This window comes from Heterodontus francisci, chromosome 19 (genome assembly GCF_036365525.1).
Source record: "Heterodontus francisci isolate sHetFra1 chromosome 19, sHetFra1.hap1, whole genome shotgun sequence".
NCBI lineage: Eukaryota > Metazoa > Chordata > Chondrichthyes > Heterodontiformes > Heterodontidae > Heterodontus > Heterodontus francisci.
In genome coordinates this window covers 36,096,473-36,117,188 of record NC_090389.1, presented here as the reverse complement: position 1 = coordinate 36,117,188, position 20,716 = coordinate 36,096,473, and the positions used below count along the sequence as shown (strand labels likewise).

General features: G+C 41.1%; 1 protein-coding gene and 1 long non-coding RNA gene across 6 annotated transcripts in view; one reads left to right on the top strand and one right to left on the bottom strand.

Moving 5' to 3' along the window:
• LOC137380015 (contactin-4-like) overlaps positions 1–20,716 on the bottom strand; it is a 1,659,092-nt gene that overhangs the window by 199,535 nt on the left and 1,438,841 nt on the right. For all 5 annotated transcript variants that reach the window (XM_068051491.1, XM_068051492.1, XM_068051493.1 and 2 more), the window contains one exon: positions 1,903–2,061. In XM_068051491.1, the coding sequence (XP_067907592.1) occupies positions 1,903–2,061 (159 nt within the window). The remainder of the gene's footprint in view (positions 1–1,902; positions 2,062–20,716) is intronic.
• Positions 1–20,716, top strand: part of LOC137380018 (uncharacterized) — a 69,486-nt gene that overhangs the window by 15,012 nt on the left and 33,758 nt on the right. The gene's annotated exons all lie outside the window — the stretch shown is intronic.

Here is a 20,716-nt window from a genome sequence, read left to right as displayed (position 1 = left end):
ACTTCTGATGGAGAGGAGTTGAGGGGGTTGGGGGTGGCAGGACATCATGTAGCAATCAAGAGCAGGAACATGGCTGATGTTGTTCTCGCCAATCCATGAGCCGTAAAGCTAATTGTAGTGCTCCTATCGCCACTCTAGCTGAGGTCAGGTTACTTAACACAGACCAGTAATTGAACTTGTTTTAAATTATACATGTCTAAGGGTATATTACTCCCACATTATTGCTCCCCATCTGCATTCCTGGGCTACAACTATGGCTGTGAAAACAGCCCGATCATCTGCTTAACGTCTCCACTATTGTCACCTGTACTTTTGACTGATTTTCTCACCCTGTAGCCTGATTAGCAGCTCCTGACATCAGTGCAAGAGACATTGAAACTTGGAGTGAAGTAATTATTCTATTTCTCAGTATTCTGTGATGCTGCATGCTACTGTTCCAAAGCAATGCTTGAAGACACCAATAGCTTATTCATTTCAGAACAAGACTAGATCAAACCTATGTTGAACCTAAACATTCCTAGCACCCGTGCATCAGTGCAAGTAACAAAATATTCAGCGGTTCTGCTTTTATCTTTTACATTATTGCTCAAGAATTAAAACCAAAGTGACAGAAACTCATTTTCAAAGATATTATATGAGGGAGAATGTAACCAATTCTGAAAACTGCAAAGGATATGCAGAAAACGGTTTAGAAATAAATCTAATCTGTCTTCAAATGCCAAAGCTAATACAATGGGCTGGATTTTAAGATCTCCGGTGAGCTCAAAAAATGGCAGCCCACCTCACCGGGCGGGACACCAAAGAGCCGCTGTGCTCTAAAGCGCGGCGGCTCATTTAAATAGCCAGGGTAGGAGGGGGCGGGCTGTCCCTCCCCGGCAATGGCAACAACTGCCTGTGTGCAGGCATTGGCGCCATTTTTAAAGGGCAGCCAGTCCTGCTAATATAAATTTTTAAAGATAGACCCCCCCCCCACCAAATTTAAATACATTTCTAATGCCTCTTTCCCAGCCCTCAATAACAATTACATTAACTATTTGCCCTTCTCCCCCACAAAACACTTACCTTTAGCATCTGACCTTTATCCCCAATCTGCACAAAGTTTAAAGTTCAACCCTTCCCACCATCCCCATTGCACACATTTGACCCTGCGCCCCCACTGAAAATCTTTCCTCCTTCCCCCGCTCCCCACCAGCGGATGGAAATTTGAAGGCGTAGGAGTGCCAACCACCATGATGATCACAGCGGGCCCTCAAGATCGCAGGGAAGTGTATGTTAATTCATTCATTTTATTGATTTGAATATTTTACTTGTGGTCCTGTCGCCCAGCGGCAGGGTGGGGGGGGGGGGGGAGGGGCCGCCATGGAGCCTCACCACCGCCGGGAGGATCAGCTCAGACCCTCACGCGTCGAGAACCGTGGCGGGCCTCATCCAAAGCCATCTTCAGGCACCAGCCCCCACCACACCCCATGGAAGCTGACGCCTGGGGGACAAACAAGATCCAGCCCAATGTTACCGACCCATTTAGACTTGTATTTATTACCATTTGCATTAGGAATGTCACTTTAAAATGAACATGCAGATCATTTGACCTTTTTGAGAAGTGAAGTGCATGCAAGGTGATCTGCCTTTCGATGTTCACGATAAATGTTCAAGCAAGTTGATTGTTTTTGCAGATGAAGTTAATATAAATGCCTGAAATGTGGTTTCTGATCCAGAAAATAAGGTAGTTAACAAATGTAAAATTCCAAAATCATGCATCTTATCATAAATAATTCCAAATTTTATCAAATAGGATATCTGAAATAAAAAGGTCCAACTTCATTGGTAAAATATACACATAACACAAGATAAAATTAGACTTGTTTTCATCATGCCATTTCTGAATATTACTGCAGGAATTACCTGTTTTAAGAGCCTGCCAACCCACTGAAAAGGGAGTTCGTGCCTGCACAGTGTACATGGAAATTGGGCTGTGATTGTCAATGCCAGGGCTCCAAGAGAGTTGAGCTGTGGTATCTGTAATCTCCTCCACTATCACACCCCCTGGTGGACCTGGTGGAACTAATATAAAAGACAAAAAGCACGTTAGAGGATGTCATATGATGGATAACAGGACACCAGTTGTTTAAAGCAAAGAACATTAGGTTAAGCAGGACTGAAAACCACCTCTTTGCTAACAGCAGACTGCAGGAAACTGAAGGTTTGGATAAGAAACAGCTGCTATGGTTTTTCCAGACAAAAGAGAAAAAACTTAAGTTATAAGGAACAATGTTGGGTAAACCTAAACAGATGTGGGCTTTTGATCTTATTACAGACTTTAAAGAACATCATTTTTTTGCACAACAATGTGTATAAATAATAAAGATCAGATGTTTCACTTAAGTTTGTTTTGGCCAGGATCTGAGCTGGTTATATTCATGTTGAAAGCATCTATATCTCCTTGTTCATATAACAGTGCATGGCATTAAACACAGAGGATTCAAAAAAATGTAGCAGAGGAAATGTTTCATCTTGTGGACAGTATATAGGCAAAATCTGTTAAAGCCCAAACATGGACTTTATATAAATGACATATGCACTGTGGAGGAAGTTGAGTGTGATTGAGAAATTTGACACAAAGAATAATCCTGCCAAAAGAGAAATGCAACAGAAACGAATGCACATTAAAATACTACTGGGCAGTAGAGGAAAATGTCTAACTTGGTTTGATTTTTGACTCTGACTTGTTAGAAGCACATGCCTTTCCATGAATTATATTTAAGTAGAAGAATTGGAGGATGAATAAAGTAGATAGAAATTAAATCATCGCTGCAAAAATAGGCATGTAGGAGACTCATTGGCCTTTTCCTGTCCCATGCTTTTTGTCAATTCTTCCCCCCTGGAAACAGATAAGCTATTCTGTTTATAGTACTTGCATAAACAAAAGGACAGAGTTTAGTTCTGATAAAAAATAGGTTTCAATAAATGCTGACTGTAAACAGATTAATACAACTGCAAGTAATAGTATGCAGATGGGCCCCGGTTCAGTGTGTGATGTCGAAAGCTGTTTTGTCTTAGTGAAATTACATTGTATTAAATGCACTTATTTATGCCATAAATATTTCCACCAAACCATGATCTCAACGCATAACATGCCAACAGAGCAATTCTCAGCAACATTTAGATTTGATTTTATATAATTTTATCTCCTTTCTCACTTGAACTACAGTCTATTAGATTGTGTCTAGATTTGGGTGGATGTGTATCTTGCAATATTAAAAGTTAACAATACACAGGCAGTAGATCACTGGGAAAAAATAGCAATAAATATGAATAGGTCATGGGAAATTGATTAACTTACAAATATACATTGAACATATTTAGCCAGAAAGTCCACTAAGAAGGATTACTTCAGATTTAGTGCGGCTTTCAGGACTACACACTTGAAATATTGAGAAAAACAAAATTGTAGCAGAGAACAAATCCAGAGAAATATTTAAAATATTATGTTCAGGGTGAATAAAGGAAGTTTAATTGAACTGATTGGAAGTAGGCTGGGAGGAAAAATCCAAAAGAAAGATTAATATTTCCAGGCAAATAATTGCTACACATCATAATTTTATAAACACACCAGCATCTCACTCCAATACTCTGATACATGGCACCAAAACTGCTCTTGTAACACGTGTTGCTAATGGCTGCCTCGATGACAGAAAAGCCATATAACAATATGTTTTTGCATGCCTTCCAAACACAACCTACTAGAAAAACTATTGTAATTATATGCTGCTTGTTGCAAATTGGATGCTCTTTAAAACTTCAGGGATGGAACAAATAAAGAGGGATCATTTTCCCATGGTACTGTACAGCATGTTATACACCAAAATTAGGCCTGCTTTAAAGCTTATTTGAATATGCCAACTATACACAAATTCTGCCAACTGAAATGAATTTTTTTTCCAAGGGTTGAGTCCTAAACATCTAAATGAAAGCCTAGCAAAGTATGAGTGTTTTTTCTATGTTAATCTGATATTCCATGACAAGGGTAATATCCATTTTGAATGAATTATCAAGATTGGTGGGGATGTATCCATTATTCCAATTACCTGAAGAAAGTTACTTTAACCCTTCAAGTACCAAGGAACCAGCTTGTTCATGATGCTGTTGGGAGCTAAGACCTGCTAACAAGCATACCTGTTCAGCGGTCCTCTTCCTGGTTTAACATGGAAAAACCTGAGAGCTGGAATTCTGCTGTGAGCATATTGGCAATGCTCGTATATTTGCACTGGTCCATTGAAAAGACTTCTCCGATACATTGTGATTCTTCAACGCCCATATTAGAAATGTATATCAACTCTACATTTAGAATTATATTTCAATTGAAAACACAATAATTCACAAATTCTGCAAGCATTAGTCACCTTTGACTATGATATTCCTCATGGCACAATACAAAATAAAAAGAAATATTAAACCAAGGTTTTGACTACTTGTTCAAGAAGTTGTTAAAGTTGTAATGTAAAAACTATAGGGGGTAATTTTTTCCAAATACTTCAGGCACTAAAGAGGTAAAGAGGTGACCAAGATGGGGTCCGAAGCTGAAATGCCAGTTTAGCCCAAGATGCCACCTTGGTAAAGAATTTGAAGGCAGTGCTAGGAGCAACCACATGGAGGTTCATTAAACAGCTGACTTGTCATTTATAATGCCTGCTAGCATTAAAGAGGCTGCATGGCATTTTGGTGGCTAGCACTTCAACTAACGCACGCTTGTAACAACGAATAGGTGTTTGGGAGTAAACACGGTGTTGATGCCAATTTCAAGTACTACTTAAAGGGATACTCACCATTTCATAGTCATTGCTGCTGCAACTGTGAAGAGAACCTCTGAAACACATTGGGAGACTGGCTGGGACACTCTTTCAAGACTTGACCAACACTCCAGCAACGAGGCCTGATTTTAACCCATTCAAAACCCATCCACTTGCACCAAGTTAAAATCGGGCCCATTTATTCTGAAAGTTCTCTGAGTACTTCACCTGAAAAGAGTAAATGCTGAGCTACAGGAGTCACCAGAAGAAAGGGAGTGCTTAGTCCTGGGCATCTTGCTAGGGGATTCCCTCACTCTGGACAAGAATGAGAGGAAGACATGAGGCCAGGCAGAGCAGCACCAGCTGCTGTAGGAGAGAGGGAGAGGACCCTGCAGGTGCAGGACATTCCTCCTCCTTGGGATGCCCTTCGCCAAGACCTTCAGTGTCACAACATATTGTTCTCCTTAACTTCCCACCATTACTTAAGTGGAAAAGTGATGGTAAACCCCAGTGAAATAGTATGAACATTTGTACTATTTCTCTTTGGTTTCTGCTGATCTTGTGTCACAATTATGATGGGAGATTGCGAGAACTCCCATGGGAATTCTACCCAATGATTATTATCAAATGCACAAGAAACTCAAATGTATTTAATGGCATCTACTTGTTAAGGGATTATAAAAGTAAAAAGATTATGCTATGTTAATACAAATGAAATGATATCTTGGAGAGGATTTACATTTCATAAAACCTAAACATGATTCAGAATGAGCAGGCTGATTTGATTAGAAAGATATCATAAATGGTGTTAAAAGTAAACATCATAACAGCCAGTACTCAACTAATTCCTCACTTGGAGAAGGACAAGTGTTGTTGCATTATGAACAAAGTCAACAGACTTGGTGCTCATGCTGCATGACAAAGAATCACTTTGTGCAATCAATACACATTCACTTGAAGATTTGGCCTTGCAAATGTACAGCATTTATTCACAGTGTGACAATCTATATCCACTTGTTAGCAATTTGAAGCCCATGAGATTAAAGGGGCAGTGGCAGCCTGGATATGAAATTTGCTAAGGGATAGAAAGCAGAGAGTGTGGTGAACTGTTGTTTCTTACAACATTATAGACCTGTGAGCCTTACTTCGGTTGTGGGTAAAATGTTGGAAAAGGTTATAAGAGACAGGATTTATAATCATCTTGAAAAGAATAAGTTCATCAGCGATAGTCAGCACGGTTTTGTGAAGGGTAGGTCGTGCCTCACAAACCTTATTGAGTTTTTCGAGAAGGTGACCAAACAGGTGGATGAGGGTAAAGCAGTGGATGTGGTGTATATGGATTTCAGTAAGGCGTTTGATAAGGTTCCCCATGGTAGGCTATTGCAGAAAATACGGAAGCATGGGGTTGAAGGTGATTTAGAGCTTTGGATCAGAAATTGGCTAGCTGAAAGAAGACAGGGGGTGGTGGTTGATGGCAAATGTTCATCCTGGAGTTTAGTTACTAGTGGTGTACCGCGAGGATCTGTTTTGGGGCCACTGCTGTTTGTCATTTTTATAAATGATCTGGAAGAGGGTGTAGAAGGGTGGGTTAGTAAATTTGCGGATGATACTAAGGTCGGTGGAGTTGTGGATAGTGCCGAAGGATGTTGTAGGGTACAGAGGGACATAGATAGGCTGCAGAGCTGGGCTGAGAGATGGCAAATGGAGTTTAATGCGGAAAAGTGCGAGGTGATTCACTTTGGAAGGAGTAACAGGAATGCAGAGTACTGGGCTAATGGGAAGATGCTTGGTAGTGTAGATGAACAGAGAGATCTTGGTGTCCAGGTCCATAAATCCCTGAAGGTTACTATCCAGGTTAATAGGGCTGTTAAGAAGGCATATGGTGTGTTAGCTTTTATTAGTAGGGGGATCGAGTTTCGGAGCCACGAGGTCATGCTGCAGCTGTACAAAACTCTGGTGAGACCGCACCTGGAGTATTACGTGCAGTTCTGGTCACCGCATTATAGGAAGGATGTGGAAGCTATGGAAAGGGTGCAGAGGAGATTTACTAGGATGTTGCCTGGTATGGAGGGAAGGTCTTACGAGGAAAGGCTGAGGGATTTGAGGTTGTTTTCGTTGGAGAGAAGGAGGAGGAGAGGTGACTTAATAGAGACATATAAGATAATCAGAGGGTTAGATAGGGTGGATAGTGAGAGTCTTTTTCCTCGGATGGTGATGGCAAACACGAGGGGACATAGCTTTAAGTTGAGGGGTGATAGATATAGGACAGATGTCAGAGGTAGTTTCTTTACTCAGAGAGTAGTAGGGGCGTGGAACGCCCTGCCTGCAACAGTAGTAGACTCGCCAACTTTAAGGGCATTTAAGTGGTCATTGGATAGACATATGGATGAAAATGGAATAGTGTAGGTCAGATGGTTTCACAGGTCGGCGCAACATCGAGGGCCGAAGGGCCTGTACTGCGCTGTAATGTTCTAATTCTAATTAATTGTTTCTGACAGGAAGTGTGCAGTGGTGTGCCCCAGAGGTTGGTGGTAGGCCCACTACTCTTTTTGATATATATATAATGTCCAAGACTGGCCAAGAGGATGTGGGAAAATGGCGCACTGACACGGAACACAAAAGTCCGTTTCAAGCCTGTGTCCTCGGTACCTTGCTCTATGGCAGCGAGGCCGTATGTCAGCCAAGAGCGACATCTCAACTCATTCCATCTTCGCTGCCTCCGGAGAATCCTTGGCATCAGGTGGCAGAACCGTATCTCCAACACAGAAGTCCTCGAGGCGGCCAACATCCCCAGCATATACACCCTACTGTGCCAGTGGTGCTTGAGATGTCTTGGCCATGTGAGCCGCATGGAAGATGGCAGGATCCACAAGGATGCATTGTACAGCGAGCTCGTCACTGGTATCAGACCCACCGGCCGTCCATGCCTCTGCTCTAAAGATGTCTGCAAACGTGGCATGAAGTCCTGTGACATTGACCACAAGTCATGGGAGTCAGTTGCCAGTGATCGCCAGAGCTGGCAGACAGCCATAAAGGCTGGACTAAAGTGTGGCAAGTTGAAGAGACTTAGCAGTTGGCAGGAAAAAAGAAAGAAGTGCAAGGAGAGAGCCAACTGTGTAACAGCTCCGACAACCAATTTTATCTGCACCGCCTGTGGAGGAGTCTGTCACTCTAGAATTGGCCTTCATCGCCGCTCCAGGCGCTGCTCCACAAACCACTGACCACCTCTGGGTGCTTACCCATTGTCTCTCAAGACAAGGAGGCTAAAGAAAGAAAGAGAAGAAATGTCCTGGACATGGGTATACAGGGCATAATTTCTAAGTTTGCAGATGTCACAAAACTCAGAGGAGGAAAAGGATAGCAACAGAGTTTAGAAGGATATCGAAAAACTGGTGCAAGTACAGACTCACGGCAGATGAAATTCAATGCAAATAATTGTGAACAAAGAACAAAGAACAGTACAGCACAGGAACAGGTCATTCGGCCCTCCAAGCCTGCGCCGATCTTGATGCCTGCCTAAACTAAAACCTTCTGCACTTCCGGGATCCATGTCCCTCTATTCCCATCCGATTCATGTATTTGTCATGATGCCTCTTAAATGTCTCTATGGTACCTGCTTCCATCACCTCCCCCGGCAAAACGTTCCAGGCACTCACCACCCTCTGTGTAAAGAACTTGCCTCGCACATCCCCTCTAAACTTTGCCCCTCTCACCTTAAACCTATGTCTCCTAGTAACTGACTCTTCCACCCTGGGAAAAAGCTTCTGACTATCCACTCTGTCCATGTCGCTTATAACTTTGTAAACCTCTATCACGTTGCCCCTCCACCTCCGTCGTTCCAGTGAAAACAATCCGAGTTTATCCAACCTCTCCTCATAGCTAATGCCCTCCAGACCAGGCAACAACCTGGTAAACTTCTTCTGTACCCTCTCCAAAGCCTCCACGTCCTTCTGGTAGTGTGGCGACCAGAATTGCATGCAATATTCTAAGTGTGGCCTAACTAAAGTTCTGTACAGCTGCAGCATGACTTGCCAATTTTTGTACTCTATGCCCCACTGATGAAGGCAAGCATGCCGTATGCCTTCTTGACTTCCTTATCCACCTGCGTTGCCACTTTCAGTGACCTGTGGACCTGTACGCCCAGATCTCTCTGCCTGTCAATAGTCCCAAGGGTTCTGCCATTTACTGTATACTTCCCACCTGCATTAGACCTTCCAAAATGCATTACCTCACATTTGTCCGGATTAAACTCCATCTGCCATTTCTCCATCCAAGTCTCCAACTGATCGATATCCTGCTGTATTCTCTGACAATCCTCATCACTGTCCGCAACTCCACCAACCTTTGTGTCGTCCGCAAACTTACTAATCAGACCAGCTACATTTTCCTCCAAATCATTTATATATACTACAAACAGCAAAGGTCCCAGCACTGATCCCTGCGGAACACCACTAGTCACATCCCTCCATTCAGAAAAGCGCCCTTCCACTGCTACCCTCTGTCTTCTATGACTGAGCCAGTTCTGTATCCATCTTGCCAGCTCCTCTCTGATCCCATGTGACTTCACCTTTTGTATCAGTCTGCCATGAGGGAACTTGTCAAAGGCTTTACTAAAGTCCATATAGATAACATCCAATGCCCTCCCTTCATCAATCATCTTTGTCACTTCCTCAAAAAACTCAATCAAATTAGTGAGACACGACCTCCCCTTCACAAAACCATGCTGCCTCTCGCTAAGAAGTTCGTTTGATTCCAAATGGGAGTAAATCCTGTCCCGAAGAATCCTCTCTAATAATTTCCCTACCACTGACATAAGGCTCACCGGCCTATAATTTCCTGGATTATCCTTGCTACCCTTCTTAAACAAAGGAACAACATTGGCTATTCTCTAGTCCTCTGGGGCCTCACCTGTAGCCAATGAGGATGCAAAGATTTCTGTCAAGGCCCCAGCAATTTCTTCTCTTGCCTCCCTCAGTATTCTGGGGTAGATCCCGTCAGGCCCTGGGGACTTATCTACCTTAATGCTTTGCAAGACACCCAACACCTCCTCCTTTTTGATAATGAGATCACTGAGACTATCCACACTCCCTTCCCTAGGCTCATCATCCACCACGTCCTTCTCCTTGGTGAATACTGATGCAAAGTACTCATCAGTGAAGTGATTCAATTTGCTAGGAAGAATAAGGAGAGGCAATATGAACTAAATGGCACTATTTTAATGGAGGTGCAGGAACAGAAATATCTGGGGGTTTAAGTACAAATCTTTGAAGGTGGCAGGACAAGTTGGGAAGGCTGTTAAAAAGACATAGTGGATCCTTGGCTTTACCTATAGAAGCATAAAGTATAAAAGCAAGGAAGTGAAGCTAAACCTTTATGAAACACTGGTTGGGCCCCAGCTGGGGTACTGTGTTCAATCCTGAGCATCACACTTCAGGAAGGTTGCCAAGGCTTAGAGAGAATGCAGAGGAGATTTACTCGAATGGCACCAGGGATAAAAGACTTCAGTTATGTGCTGAGATTATCGAAACTGGGGTTGTTCTCCCTTGAGATTTGATTGAGGTGTTCAAAATCATTAAGAGTTTTGATAGAATAAATGAGAGGAAACACTTTCCAGTGACCTGGTAAACAGAAAGTACAGATTTAAGATAATTGTCAAAAGAACCAGTGGTAACATGAGGGAAAAAAATATACAGCAAGTATACTGCCTGAAAGGGTGGTGCAATCAGATTCAACTGTAGCATTCAAAAGAGAATTAGCTAACTACCTGAAAAGGAAAAAATTGCTAGGCTATGGGGAAAGAGCAGGGGAGTGAACTAACTTGATAGCTTTAACAGGCACAGGTTTGATAGGCCAAATAGCCTCCTTCTGTGCTGTATCTATGATTCATTTGCTATTATAGAAATAGAACCTGGTTCTTGAAGAGGACATTGGGACACTGCAAAAGGCAAATAATGTATTTCAAAATGAGACTTAAGTAAACAAGAAAATCTACCTGTTTTCTTGCTTCATACGACAATGTCACACAGGCTTATTGCTCATAGCTGCTTTAATAGTGACTTACTTGTTCAGACATATACAACTCCTCAAGTGCTTTTGGAAAGAGATATCACTTCATTTAACATTATCACTAATATCCCATTAGGTGCATTTCATGTGAAGAGAACAGTTTGAAAAATAACTGAGTTTGCCTTTAAATGAAGCGTAACAAATAAGTCAGCTCAGTTGCATGTATGAAATAACACTAAACTATGGATTTCATGGCTGATTTCACCTAACATCTATATGCAGTCACATTTTATTTTGGTCGGCTTACCCTAAACTTACTGCACTAAAAAAACAAATAAACACAGTAAGCCCTATTACCAGATATATAAATTTGTGCAGTGCATATTTTGTACAATTTCCTTTAAGTTCTATTCTTTGTTGATGTTTTCTACATGGTGCTTGCTGGCCCACTAAGAGAGATCTCACGCAACTGAATCCAAATTCTTCATTCTGCACCCAATTTGTATGCAACAATCAAAATAGGAGACTTTAATTATGACAGCTCAGGCATATTGAGATACAAGCACTATATGCTACATCACAAGTTGAAACATATTGTCATAACTTATAAAGTGCAAAATTAGCTTTGAATTTATAAACAAATTTTCTGACAATTTATTTTGGATGCACTATCTTAGTGTTTATTCATTTGGTTTCTTACTTTGCACTAAATAGATACTTGGACCCATATATTAATTGATACTAAAACTCACATTTCCATTTCAGTGCCTGGAAAAGTATCTGGAGCACGAAGGATGCTGCCTCTCAGTCAGATGATTGACAGCAGTTCTATCCAAGTGGGTTCCTATCCAGATAGGAACAAATCATTGGTGTTTCCAGTTGCATGACAAGGAATGCAGCAAGTGCAAGCCAAACCAATACTGATCTAGCAAGCTGGAATCAGTGCAGGTCATTCCTCAACATGTCGGTCTTGCAGGATGATTTGCCTTTGTTCCCATCAGAGTTCCTGCTACTAACTTTAATTATAGATCCACTTGTCATAATCGTAGGACCAGAGAACGAGACAGGATTTAATCCTTCTCATCCATACAAAAGTGATGTCTTGTTTTGTTTTGTAACCTTAGTTATACATATAGTGATACTGTTAAACCTTCAGCTTCCATTATGGCTATTTGAGCTCAATTTTGGTTATTTTTGCAGTGAATGCTTTTGGCACTATGTAAAGTTTACAAGAATATGTTTTTCCTTGTTTGATCCATCTGACTTGTTTTGGTACACTTATATATTCAAGAATATGACACTCCAGCTAATGCTGGAGAACTAAGACAAGTATCTATTCTTCCTGCTTACCAAACTATCCTACATATAATTACAAAATAAAAATTGTATTATATCAATATAGCTGAATTTGGTAGCATTTTGGAACCTGTAGCAACAATGGTAATGTAAATAATTAGCAAGTAAATATATAATTTAAAAACCTAAGTTAGTGCATTTATTGCAGTGGCACCAGATCAAATAATTAATTTATGTCTTACATCAGAAGTTGCATTACTAAAATAATATATTACCATAAAAATCACAGTAAATGTTCACTTTGTCACTATATTTCAAATGGAATTCTGTAACAACTCGTAAGAGAAAGCTATCTCTACAGGTAAAGCTTTTCCTTTAACTTTTGACCCTTGGTATAATACATCAAATAGTCAACATCAGTTTTCAGGGGCAACTCTCAGCCAGCGCTTGCTTTGTTAAAACATAGGCTTTAACTGTGTCAGGCATCCAGGTCGTTAATCATCTATCATTCAATTATATGAGAGATTCCACACGGAGCAAGATTCCATATCAGGCAAAATTCAGTCAACACTCACATTATACAGTCACTAGTTTGAGGTATTATCTTACTGCTTTACACTATTAAAAGAAAATTAGTTCTTTTGCTAATTTATAGTATGCAAGGCTTCTCCAGTATCACTTTATTTGTAGTCCTTACTCTAATCCATATCACTGTCAATGTTTATTTGTTCACTGATCACTTTTCCGACAAACACCAAGTCTGTGCTATTATCATACTTGATATTTGTTAAATGACCTTGAACTGTACACTTACGATTGTAACTATAAAACAGGAGCTTTCTCACTTTTGCATTAAGGAATACTTTATCGGGTTAATTTTCTGAATTATACACTCCTGCCGGGAGAGCATATTGGGAAATCACGGATGTGCTCCTCTTGATTTTCTGTCCACTAAATTAATGGGGAATACACATGCTGTTTCCTGATTTGTGTGGCACTGGCTGAAGCTCATTCAGTAAACCAGTACATCTCTTAATGTCTAATTGCACTAAATGTTTAAAATTGTAGAAATTACAGAGAATTATCACATAGTTCTATTATTATTACAAAGTTAGTCATGCACTTACAATGATTGCATTGGGGGTACTTTTAAGGATTTTTTTGTCTTATTATTTGGCATACTAAATTAGACCATGATGCTAATCAAGGATTATATAAATGTAAAGGATTTCATTCCATGCATTTTTGTTGTTCAGCATTAACTGTTTTGACGTAGTTTTGCCTCAAGCATGTATATAAAAGCCAATACAAAATAACACTGCCCATCTGTCTGCACGTTTTCCCTTCTGCGAACCTGCAGATGAAAAAAAATGTCCTCAACAAATTATTACATCTCAACTAAATGTGGGTATTTTCATTATGCACCCATGCATCCTTTCAGACATTGAAAGAGATTCTTCATCATGGCTCAAAGCACAGTGGCAGAGAGTAGTGGAAGTAACTTGATATGTCCTTTCAGTTCCCTGTCTGTCAGTTTGATTTAATATGTAGCATTTTTCCCTTGTCTCTCCAAACGATTGCATGCAAAAACTATTTTAAAAGCAACATTATATAATATTAAGGACATATGCAGATAACAGCTGTCAGCGCTACTTGACATCAGCAACTGACATCATTTGGAAGACTTGAAACTTTACAAGCCCATTCCACACCAGTTGTGGCATGTTATAAACATTTCATCCACTACTGTCTTGTTTAGAACCTAGCATGTGGAACAACTAAAAAAAATCCATTTATTTTACTTAGGCATACATGAAAAGTGAGTAATATTTTCACTTTACATCAGGACATTGCAAATCATGCAGGCTTGATTTGGGGAGGTCAGAGAGCTGAATAGAATGACATTCAAACCACTATTCTAGGCTGAGAAAATGCAGTTACATAAGGTAAATTGCTGGAATAAAAATAAGAAATGCTGGAAACACTCAGCAGGTCAGGCAGCGTGAGCGGAGAGCAGAGTAACAGATTACTCTTTTTCTCTCTCCACACTTACTGCTTGATCTGCTGAATGTTTCCAGTATTTTCTGTTTTCGTTTCAAATTTACAGCATCTGCAATATTCTTCTTTTAGTGTATGCTAGGTCTTTCTGCAGGAGCTCGGTAAAAATAAAGTGCCAAGAACCACCATTTGAAAGGCTCCCCAGTATCTCAGTTGGAAAATGCGCTGCCCAATGTGGAAATGAGCCATATAGACCAGCAAGATCCCAGGTTCGATCTCTCTAAATTAGCTGACCTAAGTCACAGCAATAATATGGTCACTACAACAGGTTTTGTTGCCCGAACGAGGGAAAGAATAAATATCACCAAAGAATCATACTCGTGGCTATGTTCTAGTGATCACTGCTGGAAGGTATGTGTTTATGAATGCTGGGTCAAGGTAGGATCAAGCTTGGTATAGTTCCAGCCCCCACCCCTTCACTGTTGAACAGTCTCTTGTCACCCACCATCACGGCTCTTTATTGGCCACTTAGTTGATATGAGAGAGTGGCTGGCACTTGCAGAACCACATCCCAGTGTAAATCAGTGCATTGAGGATTGGAGGGGAGAAAACTCAGAGGGGTAAAAATGCTATATGAAGCTGTGCATTACACAAATGGCACAAATTTTCCAAGTCTGAACTACTGTTGAGACCTTCTCCTCAGCCACCATCACATAACGAAAAGTTATGGCCATGCTGCCTGTCATTTCCCAATATGCACCAGTAGTGAGGTGCCTTACTGTCAGCCTGTACTCAGAAAAAAACTACTAATATGTGTTGCGGAAAAGAAGTGCCCAATTCCCTCATTAATTTCACCCTTCCATTCATTCTAAAATTGGACGAACTGCATCTGATGTTATGAAAACTGACATAGGCAAGTAAGTTCATAAACATAATTAATGAGGACTTCTGTTCACATATTAATAAAATGTAACGTTAGAAAAGAAGAGTTAATATTCTTCAAAATGTAAACAAAAATCATAAGCTTTTAAATGATGCTACGGGATACTAATGTAAATTTGCTCAAACATATTTGTCTAAAATTTCTTTCACTGCTGTTTTATCTGAGACATTAATTCCACTAAAATAGCAGGGTGGAATTTCAATGTCGGTGTGCTTGTATCCCAAATTCATAATTTCAGGATCATAAAATTTATAAAACTAAACATTTCATAAACATTACAGAATCTGGAAATCATCTGATTTTATGAGGAATGATATACATAAATCATTCTTAAACTAATCTTCAGATTTTACTGTGCTCTGTGGGATAATTTCCTTTTTGCCCAGGTTATGTTTCTAAATACATCGATAAAACCCACATAAGACTTCTTTTATATAAGGGGCAGGAAAGTATGTGAATCTTGTTATGAATGACTATGTTATTTGGTATTTTCTGCTGAATGCAATAAAGGATCAAGAAGCAACTTCTGACATCGGCTGCGAAAAGGATCAAGGAGCAAGTCTAAGGGAGTTTGAGTGAAGCTGCAAAAGAGATTAAACAATGGCTGCAAAAGAAGTTGAGAGCTCAGAGGCATATTGATATGTGATTGTGAAGTTTGAGGCAGACTGGGAGAGAAAAGAGGTGAGGGCTGCAGCCAGGTTACGAATATGAAACTTTGTAAGGCAAGGTTCCTGGTATTGGGCCTCCTGAGCAGTGAGGGTGACAGCAAAGACAGGACCTTTTTAAAAAATGTTGTTCTTGGCTTCTGGGCTGTTCTGACAAGGCCACTTTTGTTGCCCATCCCCAGTTGCCCTTGCTGATGTTGATCCCAAGTAGAGCAAGAAGGTACTTGAAGTAAACCTGGGCAATTTGCAGGAGTGCATTTTGTGGATAGCACATATTGTAGCTACAGCACACAGCTGTAAAAAAATTACACCCATCGTATCTGTTTTATTCTAAGACTTGGGTTTAGAATCAGCCTAAAATGGGATGAAATGTTTTCTCTTTCTGATAGCTTTAGGATAAAAATAGATAAAGCTCCTATTAGGGCCTTTGCCAAGTGTCTTTTTCTGCTTTGTACTGCCAAGATAGTTGCAATCTGGCTAGTCACTTTTCTATTAATTCCATGAAAGATAATCTTTAAAACACCATTGATTTTCAAAAGCTTTTTGATAATGCACATTGGCTTCAAGTAGAGTCGGTACGTTTCTAAATCAATTCTCTCTACTAATCATGATCTTTGTCTTTCATTGTTAAATAATGATTGTGTCCTAGAAAATATTCTTAATAATTTTCCACTCTGGTTGCTAGATTAATTTATCTATAATTCTTCAATTTCTTTTTTATTCGCTGATGGGATGTGGACATTGCTGTCAAGGTCAGTATTTATTACCCATCCCTAATTACCCTTGAGGAGGTGGTGGTGAGCCGCCTTCTTGAATTGCTGAAGTCCATGTGGTGTAGTACCCCTACAGTGCTGTTAGGGAGGGAGTTCCAGGATTTTGACCCAGCAACAGTGAAAGAATGGTGACATATTTCCAAGTCAGGATGGTATGTGACTTGGAGAGGAACTTGCAGGTAGTGCTGTTCCCATGCACCTGCTGCCCTTATTGTTCTATCTGGTAGAGCTCACGGATTTGGGAGGTGCTGTTGAAGAAACCTTGGCGAGTTGCTGCAGTGCACCTTGTAGATAGCAAACACTGTAGCCACGGTGTGCCAGTGGTGGTCAGAGGGAATATCGAAGGCTGTGGATGATGTGCCAATCAAGTGGACTGCTTTGTTCTGGATGGTGTTGAGCTTTTTGAATGTTGTTGGAGCTGCACTCATCTAGGTAAGTGGAGAGTATTCCATCACACTCCTGACTTGTGCCTTCTCGACGATGGAAAGGCTTTGGGGAGTCAGGTGGTGAGTCACTCACTGCATAATACCAAGCCTTTGACCTGTTCTTGTAGCTACACTATTTATGTGGCTGGTTTGCTTAAGTTTCTTGTAAATGGTAACCCACAGGATGCTGATGGTGGGGGATTCGATGATGGTAATGTCTTTAACTGTTAAGGAGAGATGGTTAGACTCTCTTTTGTTGGAGATGGTCATTGCCTGGAATTGTGTGGCTTTTTAAAAATTTATTCTTTCACGGGATGTGGGCGTCGCTGGCTAGGACAGCATTTATTGTCCACCCCTAGTTGCCCTTGGGAAAGTGGTGGTGAGCTGCCTTCTTGAACCGCTGAAGTCCATCTGGTGCAGGTACACCCACAGTGCTGTTAGGAAGGGAGTTCCAGGATTTTGACCCAGTGACAGTGAAAGAATAGCAATATAGTTCCAAGTCAGGATGGTGTGAGGCTAGGAGGGGAACTTGCAGGTGGTGGTGTTCCCATGCATCTGCTGCCCTTGTCCTTCTAGGTAGTAGAGGTCATGGGTTTGGAAGGTGCTGTTGAAGGAGCCTTGGTGCATTGCTGCAGTGCATCTTGTAGATGGTACACACTGCTGCCACTGAGCATTGTTGTGAAGGGAGTGGATGTTGAAGGTGGTGGATGGGGTTCCAATCAAGCAGGCTGCTTTGTCCTGGATGGTGTCGAGCTTCTTGACTATTGCTGGAGCTGCACTCATCCAGGCAAGTGGAGAGTATTCCATCACACTCCTGGCTTGTGCCTTGTAGATGGTGGACAGGCTTTGGGGATTCAGGAGGTGAGTTACTCGCTGCAGAATTCCTAGCCTCTAACCTGCTCTAGTAGCCACAGTAATATATGGCTGGTCCAGTTCAGTTTCTAGTCAATGGTAATCCCCAGGATGTCGAAATTTACTTGCCAAAGATTGAATGTTATCCAGGTCTAACATTTATATTGAAAATTTGGATAACATTAACTCTTGGTCATTGAGCAGGTACAGATCCTGTATTTATGCTGTTTCAAACCAAATTCTTTAGATATTAACTTATTTTCTCATTCATTCCCTTGAAGATCTACAGTGAAGATAACTTGAAGATAATTTAACACATTTCTCATTTTCTGTTCATTAATAACAGTTCCATCCAGCTCAATCTCTAAAGGACAATATTATTCAAAGCCACAAATTATATTCTGCGCAACTGGCAGCTGCTCTTCATCTCTCCTCGTTCCCTTTGACCTCTCTGCCACCTTCAACACTGCTCACCATTCAACATCAGTGCATCCTCCCCCAATGTTTCTCCACTGCTGCTGCCCATCCCTTTGGCACTGCTTTCTCCCTGTTAGTTCTGCTCATATCTATCACAACAATGGCATTTGCTTCTCTTCCTCTGCCTTCATAGTCACCTTAGATCTAATTCTAGATATGTCTTTGGTCAATTCTTGCTCATCATTTACTTGCTACCCTTTGGCAATATCATCCAGGAAACTTGGGAAGTTGCCAGATATATGCTGGTGATACCCAGCTCCAGCTCTCTGCCTTCTTCATGAATTCAGAGGGCATTTCAGTGGTTTCCAGCAGCCAGTCCAAAGCCAAAAACTGGATGAGTCAAAATTTCCTCCAGCACAATGTTGGCTTAGCTCAAACCTTCTGTTTTGACTCCCCAAAGCACCTACAAAACTCTGGCCTTGACCTCATCAATCATGTTGGCTGATAACTCAGCCAGAAATTGTTGAAATGTGGTGTCCTAATTGTCTCCGAGCTCAGTTTCCTCCCTCTTCCTACATCCACTCAATTTTACCTCTGCAACATCGGCTGATTTCTGCCCCTACCTCTTCCTCCAAACAAAACCCTCTGTCAGTGTCTTCCTCACCTTGAGGTTTGACTTATCTAACAGCCCTACAATGACCATCCACAAGCTGCAATTGTTCAAACTATTGCAGCCCATGTTCTGACCCACTCAATGTTCTGCACTGCCATGATCCCCGCTCTTTCCAAACTCAACTAGCTTCTTGCTCCCCAGTCTTTTTTTTTTAGAGATACAGCACTGAAACAGGCCATTCGGCCCACCGAGTCTGTGCCGACCATCAACCACCCATTTATACTAATCCTACACTAATCCCATATTCCTACCACATCCCCACCTGTCCCTATATTTCCCTACCACCTACCTATACTAGGCAATTTTTATAATGGCCAATTTACCGACCAACCTGCAAGTCTTTTGGCTTGTGGGAGGAAACCGGAGCACCCGGAGAAAACCCACGGAGACACAGGGAGAACTTGCAAACTCCACACAGGCAGTACCCAGAATTGAACCCGGGTTGCTGGAGCTGTGAGGCTGCGGTGCTAACCACTGCGCCACTGTGCCGCCCTTAATTCAATTGAAAGTTTTTGTGCTCACCTTCAAATCTCTCCATGGCCATGACCCACCTTAATTTAGTCACACAGCTTTATGTCCCCATATACACCCTCTGCTACTTCTCATCCCCACTCGCTCTTCTCCATCATTGGTGATCATTCTTTCAACCACTAAGATTCTGCCTTTGTAACTTTATATCTAGGCCCTTAAGTTTTGCCATGTCCTCCTTTGCTTTGAAAAAATCATCTCAGAACTTTCACAATGACAATATCTTTCATTATCCACTATAATACACTTCATTGTTCCCTTTCCCTTGGTGTCTGTTGCCTAAAGTGAAAAGCTTTAAGACACCCTTTTGCATGTAAAAATAATAAACCGTGTCAGCATGGTTTTGTGAAAGGGAAATCATGTTTGACAAATTTGCTAGAGTTCTTTGAGGATATAACAAGGGAAACTGGTAGATGTAGTGTATTTAGATTTCCAGAAGGCATTCAATAAGGTGCCACATAAAGATTATTGCACAAGATAGGAACTCACGGTATTAGGGGTAATGTATTAGCATGGATTGAGGATTGGTTAACTCACAGAAGACAGAGAGTCAGGATTAATGGGTCTTTTTCAGGTTGGAAAGACGTAACTAGTGGAGTGACACAAGGATCAGTCCTGGGGCCTCAATTATTTAATATCTATATTAATGACTTGGGGGAGGGGGCAGAGTGTAATATATCCAAATTTACTGATGATACAAAAATAGATGGGAGGGCATGTTGTGATGAGGACATAAGGAATCTGCAAGGGGATATAGATAGGTTGAGTGAGTGGGCAAAAACTTGGCAGATGCAGTTTCTGTAGGAAAGTGTGAGGTCATACACTTTGGTAGGAAGAATCAAAAGGCAGACTATTATTTAAATGGAGAGAGACTTCAAAAAAGTGCAACACAGAGGGATCTGGGTGTTCTTGTGCATGAAACACAAAAAGTTAGCATGCAAGTGTAGCAAGTAATTAAGAAGGCAAATGGAATTTTGGCAGTTATTGCTAGGGGGTTGGAGTTTAAAAATAGGGAAGTCTTGTTACAACTGTATAAGGTGTTGGTAAGGCCACACCTGGAGTACTGGTCCCCGTATTTAAGAAAGGATATACTGGCATTGGAGGCAGTTCAAAAGAGATTCTCTAGGCTGATTCCTGGGATGAAGGGGTTGACTTATCAAGAATGGCTAAACAGGTTAGGCCTTTATTCATTAGAGTTCAGAAGAATGAGGAGTGATCTTATTGAAATGCATAAGCTTCTGAGGGGGCTTGGCAGGGTAGATGTTGAGAAGATGTTTCCACTAGTGGGGGAATCGCAAACTAGGGAACATAGTTACAGAATAAGGGGACACTCATTTAAAACTGAGATGCGAA